Genomic DNA, 16,659 nt, shown 5'->3' with positions numbered 1-16,659 from the left:
ATTATAATTTTAGTTTTTATTTAAATAAGAACAATTTCTTTTGCTATTTTAAAACACTTTTCGGTTTCAGAGCTTTTTTGCAACATTTAAGAAAAAAATGGCCTAACTTTTTTTTTGAAAAAAAAAGGCTTTTTATACCTACTGCATCCTGGCTGATTCTACTAAATTGAAATCTAAAAATAAACTGTCTGTCAAATTGTTTATTCATTTTTTAGAATTTTCAAAGGTTACGCTTTGTACAATTCCTAGAAAAACAGATAGTTTCAAGTAACAATAAAGTACATGTTTTGTTAGGTGCGGTTTAATGTGTACATAACATAGATATACATTATACAATTTAGCTAGTGCCATAGCTAAATTGCCATTTTCAATTTCAACTGTAACCCTCCGGTATGGTGAAGACAACATAAGCGATCTATATTCTTGTATATCTATGGTACATAAAGTATAATTGTACTGTAGGGTATCCGAGCAAGTACATTAGATGCGTGTACATACACCACACGCTGCCAGAACAATGGAAGATGTATAGCTACAGATCAGGTAATAGATAGATAGATACAAACAGGACATATTTTAATTGTATGTGGTGTTCCCCAGGGAAGTGTTGGACCCTACTATTTCTCATATACATAAACGATTTGCCTTTAGCAACGTCTTTTTTACTAATCTATTTGCTGTTGACACTATTTTTTAAAAATCATTTCCAAATATCGAAACTTTAGTAATTGATGCAAACTTTGAACTAAAAAATTCAGCTGCATGGTTTCAGGCAAACCGTTTAACATTAAATGTTTCCAAAATAAAGTTTATGATATTTAGGAATACAAATATGCATTTTGATCCTAATCACTAAAAATTAAAAATCGGAAATGAGATTGTTAGACTTAAAATTGATGAATTTTTAAATTGGGACTATCAAATTGAACATGTTTCCATTAAGATTGCTAGCTCAAGTTTTGCTCTGAATCATTAGATTAAAAAATATTTTACCATTGAACATTCGTCTACTAGTTTATAATGCACTTTTATTGGGGGTGAGGGGCGTAAAAAATACTAAACTACAGAAAATTAAATCTGCAGTAAATAATAGTTTATGTCAGACACATTCAAATCCAATTTTTTTCATATTAGAACTTCTACATCTTGATGATACATATAAACTAGGTGTTCTATTTTTTAAGCATAAATACTTTTATGTAAGCCTTCCAACTTCCTTTCATGATATGTTTAATTCTTAAACTGAACAAAATCATTTAAACTTGAGCGGGTTCTTTTTAAAGCTCTAGAATGTTTTCCTTCCGCTTTATTTCCAAAATTATGGAATTCGATAGAATTAAAGCTTGAAGAAACTAAATCTGTAAAATCATTTTTTAAAAAGTCACCAAGAACTATTTACATAATTATGCAAGTTATATCTGTAAAAATAATCTGTTTTTCATGCTGATAAGCTTAGTTTTTACTATCTTCTTCACCCTGTAGTTCATAAACATGATTCTAATAATACATGTTACCCTCTGTTCCAACCCTTCCGCCGCTTTACCTTTTTTCTGATTTATCATTACTATGTTTAAATATACACTGTACGTACAGTGTACAGTGTACACCCATGTATTTATCTACAATTCTCATTCTCTTATAATGAGCCAACCAATTAAAACAACCTACTCTGGTTAGGCGGTTCCAAACTACATAGTAATTGTGATTTTTTATTTGTATTATCTCGTGCTTTGTAGTTGAATTAAAATATGAATAAAGTAATCATCAATAAACTGAATGAAGGAGATAAACTGAGAATAAATCCCTAAAACTTTATTTACTAATTAAATACAATTTATATAAATAGAAAATATTCCAGGGACCAACTTGCGACTGTGAAAGAACAAACTTCACTGGAATTTATTGTGAAACAAGTAAGTTTGGAAAAGTTAAAAAAAAATATTTAATTTGCCTTATTTTTTAGAATTTTTTTTCATCTTTGATGCAGTTTTATAACTTTTTTTTTCTGCACAAAAGAATTTTTTTAATTTATTGCGTATTTTATCAATTTCCTGGAAAGAAACTGAGTTCTTGCGACAAACCATGATTTTCTAATCCCTATATCTTGGGATTCCGATGTTGCAGACCTCTGATATTTCAAACTTTGAATTCTGTTAGATCAAAAATTTAAAAATATCAAAGGTTTATACCATTAATTTGCAATGATATAGGGATTAGAAAATTTGAATTTGTGGCAAAAACTCAATTCCTTTGGACCATTCTAGAACTGGATTATTTATAGAATAATTAATATATTCTAGAACTGGATTGTTTATAGAATAATTAATATATTCTAGAACTGGATTGTTTATAGAATAATTAATATATTCTAGAACTGGATTGTTTATAGAATAATTAAATATTCTAGAACTAGATTGTTTATAGAATTAATATATTCTAGAACTGGAAGTACCTGAAACTTTTTTCAACGGAAGAAATGGAATCATTTTTCAACTTCGCAAAGGTAATAAGTTTTAAATCATATTTTGGAATATTTTAGATTTATTTTAAACTTTGAGTTCAGTTCAGTATTAGTTTCGAGTTAAGTGTAAAAGGTTTAAAAATGAATGGTTTGAAATTGGTGGTTTAAAGACTTCATTGTTTAAAGCTTGAAAGTTTTAATTTTGAACGCTTCAAGTTGAAAATGTGTTAACTGAAATAATTGTATATAGGCAGATGTAAGTAAAGTTTTGTACTTGATCATTTTAAAGTGTTCAACCTGATTTTTAACATCAATGTTAATATGGTTTTAAACCTGAAGATATAAACTTGAAGATTTTAGACAAAAATATTTTCAACTTGAAGGTTTTGAGGTTGAAGGTCATGAACTTGAAAGTTTTAATCTTGAAGGTTTTAGACAAAAATATTTTGAACTTGAAAGTTTTAATCTTGAAGGTTTTGAACTGAAAGGTTTGAACTTGAAGGTCTAAAAGGTTTTAAAATGGAAGGTTTCTAACTTGAAGATTTTGAACTGAAAGGTTTTGAACTGGAAGGTTTCNCACAGAATATAATTCAAGGAAACAGGTTGTTTCTCATGTTTAACAATGTCTAGGGGTTTAGTCACAGAATATAATTCAAGGAAACAGGTTGTTTCTCATGTTTAACAATGTCTAGGGGTTTAGTCACAGAATATAATTCAAGGAAACAGGTTGTTTCTCATGTTTAACAATGTCTAGGGGTTTAGTCACAGAATATAATTCAAGGTAACGGGTTGTTTCTCATGTTTAACAATGTCTAGGGGTTTAGTCACAGAATATAATTCAAGGAAACAGGTTGTTTCTCATGTTTAACAATGTCTAGGGGTTTAGTCACAGAATATAATTTAAGGAAACAGGTTGTTTCTCATGTTTAACAATGTCTAGGGGTTTAGTCACAGAATATAATTTAAGGAAACAGGTTGTTACTCATGTTTAACAATGTCCAGGGGTTTAGTCACAGAATATAATTAAAGGAAACAGGTTGTTACTCATGTTTAACAATGTCTAGGGGTTTAGTCACAGAATATAATTTCAAATTACCTTAAACTCTAATTTTCTAAAATTGCTTTAATTTTCTTAAATCTTTATAACCTGATATCGCATCCTTGTTATTTTAAAATATTAATTTTGTTAAATCTAATAGCCATAGTTTAAAATATCGAAGATTTACACCATCAGGTTGGAAAGATAAAGCACTTAGAAAACTTCAGGCAAAGGTTCCTGATTTTCTGTTACACTACCTTATTACAAAAAAAGACTGTACACATAAAAATATATTTAATATGGCGAAATAAAGACATTAAACTTTGGTATCTTTACAAAATTATTAGATACACAGGTATTTTATTTTAAAGTTTTTAAATTCAATTTTCTTTTTTTAAAGTCATTCTGTTCAATTTAATTTTAGGAATGACTGTATTTCTTAAAAATGACTTTGCTAAAAAATCTGCTAACTGTACAGTTTTATTTATTGCACTTTGTACACGAATGGAGAATCCACTGATAAAAGGTTAAAAAATGTGAAATAAAAACCTCTAAATATTTGTGTTGACAGTGTACTGACGTGAACTGCACTGCAGTTTATGTTTAATAGGCAAAAGTGCAACTTACCGGAGTTTGTTTACATTTAGTTATATTCCTCCCAAAAAAATGCAGTACGCTCTTTATGTGTTATAAATGAAACAATAAAATTCTTTAGACAATTTACTTTCGTACTTTCACACTTGTCTTTTGATACAATTTCAGTGCATAAGTAAACCCGAAACAACTAAAACTCTTTATTGATTGATTGATTGATTAATTGATTGATTGATTGATTGATTAACTGTTTGATCAATCTTTAATCAAATATGCATCATTGTGCGTGAGCATCCTCAAGGATTAGTTTTTGAAACAAAGTTTTGAATAATTTTTCAATTGGTTAAAGAGATCTAAATATAATCTTACAAAACTGTTATTTATGTGGAAACGATTAAAAAAAACATTATTTCTGATCAAAGAGACTCCAGACGTATTTTTAAGTGACTGCAAGAACCAATGCTTCAAAATAATCATTTTTTAGCCATACAAAAAAGGATATCTCATTTGTTAAAGACCAGATAAAGTTTTAAACAATGTGAATCGGACATGCCAGCTTATAAATGGAGGGTCACTTGAAATTATGTCTTCAACACCTTAGATTAGCTAGGGTAAAATCTAAGATCTACGATTTTTCCATAATTTGAATTAGCAAGAGATATTATTGCCTGCCAATCAAATCATGAAACTTCATCTTCATATATAATTGATTAACATAATGTTCCATATATATATCTACGTTTATCCAATTAACAAATAGATATATAGATATATATATAGATATATATAGATATATAATTGATTAACATAATGTTCCATATATATATCTACGTTTATCCAATTAACAAATAGATATGGAAATATTCCAACTAACTATGAAGAAGAAATAAGAATAGAATTTTACATTTTAGAATTTTAAAAAAGCAAAACATCTTTTCGCTTTAACTTTAATTGATTCAAAAAATACTCACAACAGAAATCAAGGCTACTTTGAGCAACAATGTTTTCCCGTTTTTACAGAATGTGAATATTTTTTCTTATTTGTAGTTTTGTATAGTGCTTTTCTGAAAGATAAAAAGTTTATTTTTCGATACAGAAAATTGTTCAAACGTGTAAAGTTCTGGTTAGTTTTGCTTAACTAAAGTCTGAACATGTTTAGCTCTTGTTAAAACTGTGTGAGTTCCAGCGCTGTTTTTTAAATTTTGGCTTTTATTTTGTTTATTTTAAGTGATATAAACCAACCAATCCAGAAATAAATCTATAACTGTTCAAAGTTTTATCTAAAGAAAGAATAAGTTTATCCTGAAATGTTTGTTATCGAGATATTTCGTTATAGACGCCAATTCTACAGTTAAGTCTTCAATTCAAACCAAACCATTTCTTCCCAAAAAACAATTTAAATTTAGAAAACAAAACCACGTTTGAAAACCAATCAATTTTCATTCTTCCAAACCAAACCATTTCCATTCTTCCAAACCAAACCATTTCAATTCTTCCAAACCAAACCATTTCAATTCTTCCAAAAAAAACTATTTTCATTCTTCCAAACAAAACCAATTTTATTCCTACAAACCAATGTCCATTCTTCCAAACCAAACTATTTCCAATCTTCCAAACCAATCCATGTCCATTCTTCCAAACAAAACCATTTCCATTTTCCAGGTAAACCATTTCCATTCTTCCAAACCAAACCATTTTTATGCTACAATTAGGAATATTCTTATAAAACATTTCGACCGAAATAATTGTATTTTCTCTTGTTTAAGTTTACCAATTCTCTTTTGTTTAAGTTTACCAATTCTCTCTTGTTTAAGTTTACCAATTCTCTCTTGTTTAAGTTTACCGATTCTCTCCTTGTTTAAGTTTACCTTTTCTCTCTTGTTTAAGTTTACCAATTCTCTCTTGTTTAAGTTTACCAATTCTCTCTTTTTTAGGTTTACCAATTCTCTCTTTTTTAGGTTTACCAATTCTCTCTTGTTTAGGTTTACCAATTCTCTCTTGTTTACTCTCTTGTTTAAGTTTACCAATTCTCTCTTGTTTAGGTTTACCAATTCTCTCGCTGGAGGATAAAATTTCATTTTATTTTAAAACCCAGAAATCCTCTGGTATTCTCTTCTACACAGGTAATATACTATTTGCAAGGGAAAAAATAAATTGTCCAAATTGTTTCTTATCATGCTGATGTAACCCACATTTAAAGAAGAAAAAATTGCTTTCCGATACTTTCATCTTGCACGCAGTTTAATTTGCCCTGTAAACCTAAGAAAATTAACGAAAATGTAAAAAAAGATTTTCATTAAAGGGATTGTGGCGTATTTTCAATATGTTTACAATTGTAATTTTGATAAATGTTTTATGGGTAGGGAATCCGTAAAGGGACAGTAGGCGTAATAATAAAGGACCCTCTATGCAAAGATAACAATGCCTATTTACACCTGTACCCTAGAAACCATAATCTTATTAAAAATGTGGAAGACGACGCCGTTTTATGATTCGAAAATTAAGAAAAAAAACATCCTGGTACAGGATTGAAAGCCAGAAAATTGAGAAATTGTTGGCAGGAGTTCGGAGAATAAATCCTTAATCCCTGTTTGATAATAAATATATATTTTGAGTCCGCCTTTAATTAAAGTTAGAGCTTGAAAGCATGTACTTTTATTCTTCAAGTTTGCATTTAATTAAGTTTACTGGAACCAGAAATGAAAAGAGGGATTCCTTGTACAGCAATATCAATAAAATAACTCAACATGGAAGTTAAGGAAGTTTCACAAATTATGCTGCGGAAATTTTATTTAAAATTCGGTTTAGATCAGAAGAAAATTCTCGAGGTAATTTTTTTTCCGTCATTTTTCTGCTTTAAATTTTTAAGCCATCTACTATATTCCAGGGCATGCCAGTGATTTTGTGCTGATCTTTCTGAAAGAAGGGAAAATAGGTCTAACCATTCATCTTAATTCGGGACAATTGGACACTGCAATTAAGGTAAATTATCATAAAAAAGTAAAAAATTCTTTTACAAAAACAACTCTTTATTTAGCCAATAGGGGAATTCTTCAACGATAACCATTGGCATGAAGTGGTATTGACCAGGAAAACGAGTCAGGTAAATTTTGAATTTGTTTTTATTACTTGAAAAATGCGCGAAACTATAAATCAACTGTTTTCAAGATGGCGGACGGTCAGACAATGTGCCATGTGACCCTTCTAGTGGACGAGAAGTATTCTGAAACCTGGAGGTCTGTTGGCCATCAAAAGTACATCTTGACAACCAAAAGTAAGTAATCTCTTTTACTATATAAAATAAAGAACTGTTTTTAACAAATTATTTCTCTTATTTGAGATAGTTTCACCCCCGCCATCTTGTTTAGTTTTGTTTGGTGGAAGTGATGAAGAGAACCAGGAGAAGGTTCTGGAACCAATCTATAATCTAATTGGTTGCATGAAGATGGTAAGTATAGGGTTCAAGGTTAACAAACTTCTACTCGGACCAAACACTTTATATTTTCTCTAATTTAGACCGAATGGTTTTGCGGACAATGTATTGTATTCTTGCATTGAAACTTTCCCAAAAGTTTGCAGTACACTCACTGCTTCTGCACCTCATTTAAACTGCATCCCGGAAATACATTTTAGTAAAAATAAAAGTGTAAATAAATATCATTCGAATCTTTGTAAAGAAGAACCCCTTTGCAACGCAATGGTGCATGGTATCTTCTATATATAAAGTTGTAATCTCTGTTTGTCTGTCTGTTTGTTTGTCCGATCAGAAATCAGAAATCCCTGGACCGATGTGCCTCAAATTTTTATTGGGGAACTCGGGAGAGCCACTGAAATGTTTTAATTGGTTTTGAGATTTTATTTTCACGGGAGAAATAGCTAAAACGACAAAGCGCGGGTAATCGGTGGACTTTCTATGACTTCAACTGGGCCACGCTTGGTTTCTAAGCTAGTGTTGTATAAAATAGCCAAAAATCTTAAAATATATTATTTTGGTTTGTTGGTTTATAGGACACAACTGATGAATTAATAATCAGTCAATATGGATTAGATAACTTAAAAAAAAATATTATTTTACTTTCTAAATTTCGCTAATTTTAACAAATAATAATTGTAAAAGTAGTTTTTGAAGTGGAAGCTATAAATACTTATTATTGTTCCATTACTATTTGTATATTTATAGGTTTAATATGAGGCTGGATCTATTTATTTGTATATATCTAGGTTTACTATGAAGCTGGATCTATATATTTGTATATATCTAGGTCTACTATGAGGCTGGATCTATATATTTGTATATATTTAGGTTTACTATGAGGCTGGATCTATATATTTGTATATATCTAGGTCTACTATGAGGCTGGATCTATATATTTGTATATATCTAGGTCTACTATGATGCTGGATCTATATATTTGTATATATCTTGGTCTACTATGAGGCTGGATCTATATATTTGTATATATCTAGGTCTACTATGAGTCTGGATCTATATATTTGTATATATCTAGGTCTACTATGAGGCTGGATCTATCAAATTGAACCTAATATCTCTGGCTAAAAATAACCAACAGAGCGTGATTAAACTTGGACATATTGATTTTAAATGCCAGGTTGGGTAAAATTATATTTATTTTAAAATTTTCTAAATTAGCAAAAATATACATTATACAAGCTACAGGATACACACCACAGTGAGACCCAAAAAACTGGGGAATAAGAAGACGACCGTTAGACCTAAGTCATGTTTTTTAACTGTTCATTAAACTGAATTCACACCTATTTCACTTATTAAGTTTAAATGATATTTTTTATTAGATTCCATCTTCCTATTTCACATTTTTATGTGTCCCACTGTATACAGACAGGACAGTAGTAGTCTCTGTTTAATTTCCAGGATTGGGAGGTTAGAGGGATTGTTTATATCTAACTTTAACGAATCAGAGCCCGCGATTTAAAAGCTTCGGCTCAAGTCTTAATTCCTTAAACGCAGCTTTAAGACCCAATCTTAGACCCAACTCTGACGACAGCTTGTGGAGCTTGTGTCACGTGATTGACAGCTGCGAGATCTTAGGCTCGACTTAAGGAGTTATGCCCAATGAAAATAAAACCGACCTTGGTTGGTTTTAGTGAAGAACAAGGCTTAATGTTGGGTCTTATTTTCATCAAAACCCGGAATGCACCAATTCCAACTATGAAAATCCGCCAAATACAACATTAAACCGGTTCCATGAACTAAATTCTGTTGAAAAATAGATGCAACTTAAATTCGAAAGCCCGAGCCGTAAATAAGGCTCAACAACAGCTTAGACCCGAGTCGTATTTTCTTGAATTTTTTAAATCGCAGGCTCTGTACTCCTTAAAATCTTGTCTAAAAAATTATTTCAGAAGCCTGGATTTCGTATTTATTCCAGAAAAATTCAAACCTTTGTTAGTGTTTTGAAAATAATATGTTAAAGTGAATTGTGAACACAAACTCTATCCCTCTCACCTAAGGTCTTTGCTTCGCATTGTTATCAAAAATTTTATATTTATTTTGTATTTTATGATTTCTCTAGGATTTACGAACATCAGTCCCACTACCCTACGTGGATTTTATCAACCAGGACAAAATTTCGATGGTAAGATTTTGTTAAAAAGAGAAACAAGAAAATTAAATATTTGGTTTTAATGCAAGCAATTTGTTAAAGGAGGAGGACAGTTCTGATTACAGCCAAGTTATTTCACTTTCTGCTAAAAATTCGTATCTGGTAAGAATAGCTTTATAACTGTACATTATACAGGGGGGCCTATAAAGGACTTCACAGACGACTGTACGTAATCTATTTATCCTTTTATGCTTAAACTTATATTCCCTTGAAGCTTTAAACTTAGTTTTTTTCTTTTCCAGATTTATTTTTTCCACAGATATTCTCCCAGAGTTTCAGGTCGTCAATATATTCCCATTCTTTGCGGGTAACCCTGGACTCTGGAGATATAGTCTTGATATATTGTTAACAGCGTGCTACCATGGAGATATAGTCTTGATATATGTATAACAGCGTGCTACCCTGGAGAAATAGTCTTGATATATTTATAACAGCGTGCTACCCTGGAGATATAGTCTTGATATATTTATAACAGCGTGCTACCCTGGGGACATAGTCTTGATATATTTATAACAGCGTGCTACCCTGGAGATATAGTCTTGATATATTTATAACAGCGTGCTACCCTGGGGACATAGTCTTGATATATTTATACCAGCGTGCTACCCTGGAGATATAGTCTTGATATATTTATAACAGCGTGCTACCCTGGAGATATAGTCTTGATATATTTAAAACAGCGTTGCTACCCTGGAGATATAGTCTTGATATATTTATAACAGCGTGCTACCCAGGAGATACAGTCTTGATATATCTATAACAGCGTGCTACCCTGGAGATACAGTCTTGATATATCTATAACAGCGTGCTACCCTGGAGATATAGTCTTGATATATTTATAACAGCGTGCTACCCTGGAGATATAGTCTTGATATATTTATAACAGCGTGCTACCCTGGAGATATAGTCTTGATATATTTATAACAGCGTGCTACCCTGGAGATATAGTCTTGATATATTCATAAAAGCGTGCTACGCCTCAAGAAACTCCTTGTAATTATTCCTATTCCTGGCAGCACTAGTTTGTAAAAAGTATCAAAAAAGTATTAAATATTAAATACAAAAAAAAAATACATTTAATGGATGAAAAGGCTTCCAAGTTTAAGGCTCAATGACTTTTAACGAGGACCTCTGATTTATCCCGAGTGGGGCCGGACATAGTTTCCGTAGAGTGCACCATCTACGTATTCTTATTTCCCGACCCTCCCCCATTTATTTCGATTCAATTCGCCTTTCCGACACTTTTTAAAATAAAAAGATTGTTTGATGGAGGATAATTGAGCTTAATCGGTTTAGTATTTCAAATGTCAGACTATAGCTGTTCAATAAAAAAAGGATATATTGTCTAGTATTAGAAGTTTAGAACACAAAATATAGAGTTAATACTTGAATTTGTTTGTTCCCTTGTCCTAGGTATTCTGGTTCCGGTCCTGTCCTAAGTATTCTGGTTCCCCCTGTCCTAATTAGTATGGTTCCCATTGTCGTAAATATTATGGTTCCTCCTGTCTTAAGTATTCTAGTGCTACTTATTTTAAGTATTCTGGTTCCCCATGTCCTAAATATTATGGTTCCCTGTCCTGAGTATTCTGGTTCCCCTTGCCTTAAGGATTCTGGTTCCATTTGTCCTAAGTATACTGGTTACCCTTGTCCTAAGTAAGTATTCTGGTTACCTCTGTCCTAAGTATTCTGGTTCCCCTTTTCCCAAGTTTTCTGGTTCCCCCTGTCCTAAGTATTTTGGTTTCCCTTTGTCCTGGGTAGTCTGGTTCCCCCTGTCCTAATTATTCTGGTTCCTGTATATTAAATATTAAGGTTCTACCCCCCTGGCGGTTTAATTCAACGGGTTCTATCTCTCTAAAGATTAGAACCATTGAACCCTCTGGTCTAATTCTATTCAACAGTGGAATCAACGAACAAAAGGTAAAAACGCTTATCCAAATCTTTAAAAATATCTAAACTAAAAAAGTAGGAAGATAAGATGTCGGCTTAAAAAGTTACATTTTAGAGTAAAAATCGATAAGAATTTATCAATTACTCCTGATTTCCTTCTAAAGTACATGGAAAAAAGTTAATGAGATGAACCCTAAGGGCAAGGCGTTGCGACAATTTAATATCAACCCTGTTCTAAAAAAAAATTATGTAGCTTTTCAAAGCAGTCTAGCTCATTGTGGTTCTACTATGTGATATAATTTTTCAGAAGGATTTCTTCGCTGTTGAGTTAATCAATGGAAATATTTTTCTTCATTTAAACCTTGGTGTTGATACAATCAAGATACAAGCTTCCCAATCAGATAAACAGATTGCAGACGGGAAATGGCATAAGGTAGGAAAAACTAAATACTCTATTATTAATGTCTTTCTTCTCAATTTGGTCGAAAACAACATTAAGCATACATTCTGAATAAATCGTACATCACTTCCAAATTGAGCTTGTTGGGACATATAACATGAATTTTTTAAAAATTGAATCATTAATCATTCTTCATAAAACTATTATTCAATAGGAAGCAATTGTACACTGTACACTATACACAGACTCATTTTACTTAATTAGTTGATTTTCAAGTTACTCGTAAAAATTTTTACTCTATAATAACGGGAAATACACATGAAGATTCCTTAAATGTCGTTTTTCTATTCCGCTGTATATATTGAGCTAATATAAAAACTTGCAAGATATGAATTGAACATTTTTTAGATCATATAAAAAGTGTCTAATTTATGAGTATTTTGATCTGAAATCTCAATCTGTGAATATTCTGATCTGAAATCTCAATCTATGAATATTCTGATCTGAAATCTCAATCTGTGAATATTCTGATCTGAAATCTCAATCTGTGAATATTCTGATCTGAAATCTCAATCTGTGAATATTCTGATCTGATATCTCAATCTGTGAATATTCTGATCTGAAATCTCAATCTGTGAATATTCTGATATGAAATCTCAATCTGTGAATATTCTGATCTGAAATCTCAATCTGTGAATATTCTGATCTGAGAACTAAATTTGTGAATATTCTGATCTGAGATCTAAATCTGTGAACATTCTGATCTGAGATCTAAATCTGGGAACATTCTGATCTGAGATCTAAATCTGGGAACATTCTGATCTGAGATCTAAATCTGTGAATATTCTGATATGAGATCTAAATCTGTGAATATTCTGATCTGAGATCTAAATCTGTGAATATTCTAATCTGAAATCTAAATCTGTGAATATTCTGATCTGAGATCTAAATCTGTTAATATTCTAATCTTAGATCTAAATCTGTGAATATTCTGATCTTAGATCTAAATCTGTGAATATTCTGATCTTAGATCTAAATCTGTTAATATTCTAATCTTAGATCTAAATCTGTTAATATTCTGATCTTAGATCTAAATCTGTTAATATTCTAATCTTAGATCTAAATCTATGAATATTCTGATCTGAGATCGAAATCTGTGAATATTCTGATCTAAGATAGCAAAATCTGTGAATTGTAGATTGAGATTAGTATAATGAAGCATCAGGGTAGGATTACTATTGATGATGAAACAGAGGTGTTTACTAAACCTGGAGGTAAAACTAATAAATACAGTTCAACCCAGCACTTTGGAGACATCTAAATAATTTAAAAAAAAGATGTTTTCTAAACATACTGATAATGGAATGCTACAGATATTTAGTGTTTTTATTTAATTAATTAAATTGCGCTTTTTAAAACTGTTCCCGCATATTTCATGGCTATTTATTTATTTTTACAATTACTGAGATTTAGGTATAATAGTATAAAACCCATTGAAAAGTTGTCAATACTACATATTATAGATTATTTCGATGGCTCCAAAGTTCTGGGTGTGAAACTTTTCCATAGAGAAATTGACTTTATAAACATTATTTGATTGTGCCAAGCCAAGATTAGTTTGTAATGCCCGTTAAGGTGTAATAAAGTGTCAGGCGTGAAAAAATTGACGGAGATTTGTCCAGATTCCAATCAATTGAAAATCAACAAAACTGTTCCAATGTTTAATAGCTCCGTCAATTTTAAAGATACAACGGAGGTAGACCACAACGTTCAATCTTTTTTTGATGCACTGTTTTTGATTTTTTATAACATTATCGTAAGACTTATTCTTAAATGGGCGTACAATTTATTCCCAAAGACTTCATTTTCCATATGTCTACAAAAAAATTTAGACTCTGAAGAGGTCTTTTTAAATGGACCTTTTTACCTGGGTGGGCTGGACTATCTGGAAAACAAGAATTCATACCCAACATCAGTCTGGAGTACATCACTGCAGGTAATTTATCTCTGTATAGTTGTAATCTCTGTTTGTTTGTTTGTTTAGATGTCAGATCATAACTCATGAACCCCTGAACCGAATTGCCTCAAATTTTGATTGGGAAACTTGAAAGAACCAAAGATATGTTTTAGCTTGGTTTTGAGATTCTAAGATGAGTGGGTTCACTTTTAAAGGGAAAACTAGCTAAACTTGTTATTTACGACCAAGCGCGGGTACCTTAATTCATCTCATCAGCAGATTCTTTTTCTTCGACCAATTAGCTGACACTGAAGAAAATTCAAAACTTTGAATTTAAACTTTATAATTTTGACCATTTCGTTATATTAAAGATAATAAAAATGTACATTATACGTATTGTACAAATATGAAAACAGTTGAAATATCCGTCGCTGCGTCGTATTTTGAGAATCGTTCAATAACTCCGCGGAAGACGACCTACTGTGTCTAATATTAATCTGATCAAGGAATACGCTGTGCATACAAAATAAGAATAATCCTACTAATGTTATATCTTCAAGGTTTGCATGATTAAAACTATCTATCCTTCTCTGGTAAAAAAGGTCTAGACGTTATTTTACTAAATGATATTAACACAGTATCCAACATTTATGGAACAAATTTGAAAATTCTTTAGAGCAAAAAAATAATCAACTAATTGTTTTCTATACTTGCTTAATAAAGTTATTTAGTGTAGTCCAGAGTTTAAAGATGTAGTCTAGAAAATGTACTTCAGAAGTTGTAGTCTTTTACGTTTATTCTAGAAGTTGTAGTCTTGATAATGTAGTCTAGAAGTTATGGACTAGAAGATATGGTTTAGAAGTTGTAGTCTAGAAGTTGTAGTTTAGATAATATAGTTTAGAAGATAAAGTTTAAAAAATGCAGTTTAGAAGATGCAGTTTAGAAGTTGTATTCTTAAGATGTAGTCTAGAAGATGTAGTCTTGAAGTTGCAGTCTAGAAGATGTAGTCTAGAAGTTGTAGTCTAGAAAATGCAGTCTAGAAGATAAAGTCTAGATGTTGTATTCTACAAGATGTAGTCATGAAGATGTAGTCTAGAAGATTTATTCTAGAAGATGTTGTCTAGAAGTTATAATCAAGAAAATGTAGTCTAGAAGTTGTAGTCTAGAAGATGTAGTCTAGAAGATGTAGTCTAGAAGTTGTAGTCAAGAAATTGTAGTCTAGAAGGTGTACTCTAGAAGATGTAGTCTAGAAGATGTGGTCTAGAAGAAGATGTAGTCTAGAAGAAGATGTAGTCTAGAAGATTTATTCTAGAAGATGTTGTCTAGAAGTTATAATCTAGAAAATGTAGTCTAGAAGTTGTATTCTAGAAGATGTAGTCTAGAAGATGTAGTCTACAAGTTGTAGTCAAGAAATTGTAGTCTAGAAGGTGTACTCTAGAAGATGTAGTCTAGAAGATTTGGTCTAAAAGATGTAGTCTAGAAGATGTAGTCTAGGAGATGTAGTCTTGAAGTTGCAGTCTAGAAGATGTAGGCTAGAAGTTGTAGTCTAGAAGTTGAAGTCTAGAAGATGTACTCTAGAAGATGTAGTCTAGAAAATGAAGTTTAGAAGATGTGGTCTAGAAGATGAAGTCTAGAAGATGTTGTCTAGAAGAAGTAGTCTAGAAGATGTAGTCTAGAAGATGAAGTCTAGAAGATGTTGTCTAGAAAATGTAGTCTGGAAGATGTAGTCTAGAAGATGAAGTCTAGAAGATATTATCTAGAAGATGTAGTCTAGAAGATGTAATCTAGAAGATTAAGTCTAGAAGTTGTTGTCTAGAAGATGTAGTCTTGAAGATGTAGTCTAAAATTTGCAGTCTAGAAGTTGTTGTCTACATAGTCTAGAAGATGTAGTCTAAAATTTGCAGTCTAGAAGATGTAGTCTAAAATTTGCAGTCTAGAAGTTGTCTAGAAGAGGTAGATGTAGTCTAAGCGGAGTTGTAGTCTAAACCTAAATAGATTAATTTCCTGTCAAAATTCCTGAAAAATTTGTAGACGCAACTGATAGAAGTAAGATTAGTAGCGATCAAAAGCGATTATTTTTCGCCGTAAGCCTATACCCCCTTTCATTTTTCGCGAACACCCCCTTTAATGTCTAGTTTGTAATAATATTGAATGAACACAGGAAATATGTTTCTGATATTTTTTTCGAAAGAATATCATTCAGCCTAACACAACGTCAACAGGGTGAATATTTAAACATCTAATTGATATGATGAACTCAAAAACTTTTGATAGCTTTTGATGAATGAATTTTCAAGATGTGACAGGATGAAAGACATTTTAAGATGTGTGCATTGTAACTTTTAACATATTTATAAATGACATTTTTAGGATATATATATATATGTATAATGTTATAGAATAAATATATAACACTACGTACAGGGTGGGGTATAATTACAAATCATATTTTTAGGATGGATATACAGGGTGTATAAAAGAACTTTTTGTAAATGGAGCAGCTGTAGATTTGGGGGACCTAGCCCACCAACAAAATTCAGGTTTATAATTTATTGTTACATACAGGGTGTCCCCTAAACATGATAGTCTGTGATCATTCTTCGGATTTCAATTTATCCCAAAATTGCCTTAATGGAACAAAATTCTTCATGTCTCTGGTAATTTGATAATTTTGTA

General features: G+C 31.2%; 1 protein-coding gene across 1 annotated transcript in view; it reads left to right on the top strand.

Moving 5' to 3' along the window:
• Nucleotides 1-462: 462 nt before the first annotated feature.
• LOC111698578 (neurexin-3) overlaps nucleotides 463-16,659 on the top strand; it is a gene marked incomplete at its 5' end in the record, with an annotated part of 42,863 nt that continues 26,666 nt past the window's right edge. The window contains 16 exon segments of the mRNA XM_023468940.1: nucleotides 463-543; nucleotides 1,859-1,913; nucleotides 2,441-2,503; nucleotides 6,137-6,217; nucleotides 6,982-7,076; nucleotides 7,132-7,197; nucleotides 7,263-7,368; nucleotides 7,463-7,542; nucleotides 8,603-8,704; nucleotides 9,650-9,712; nucleotides 9,782-9,841; nucleotides 11,549-11,656; nucleotides 11,934-12,059; nucleotides 13,225-13,300; nucleotides 13,919-14,022; nucleotides 16,439-16,523. Coding sequence (XP_023324708.1) covers nucleotides 463-543; nucleotides 1,859-1,913; nucleotides 2,441-2,503; nucleotides 6,137-6,217; nucleotides 6,982-7,076; nucleotides 7,132-7,197; nucleotides 7,263-7,368; nucleotides 7,463-7,542; nucleotides 8,603-8,704; nucleotides 9,650-9,712; nucleotides 9,782-9,841; nucleotides 11,549-11,656; nucleotides 11,934-12,059; nucleotides 13,225-13,300; nucleotides 13,919-14,022; nucleotides 16,439-16,523 — 1,351 coding nt within the window.

This window comes from Eurytemora carolleeae, unplaced genomic scaffold (assembly GCF_000591075.1).
Source record: "Eurytemora carolleeae unplaced genomic scaffold, Eaff_2.0 scaffold297, whole genome shotgun sequence".
Taxonomy (NCBI): domain Eukaryota; kingdom Metazoa; phylum Arthropoda; class Copepoda; order Calanoida; family Temoridae; genus Eurytemora; species Eurytemora carolleeae.
Note: the sequence above shows the minus strand (reverse complement) of the source record. Positions and strands in the feature narration are given on the sequence as shown.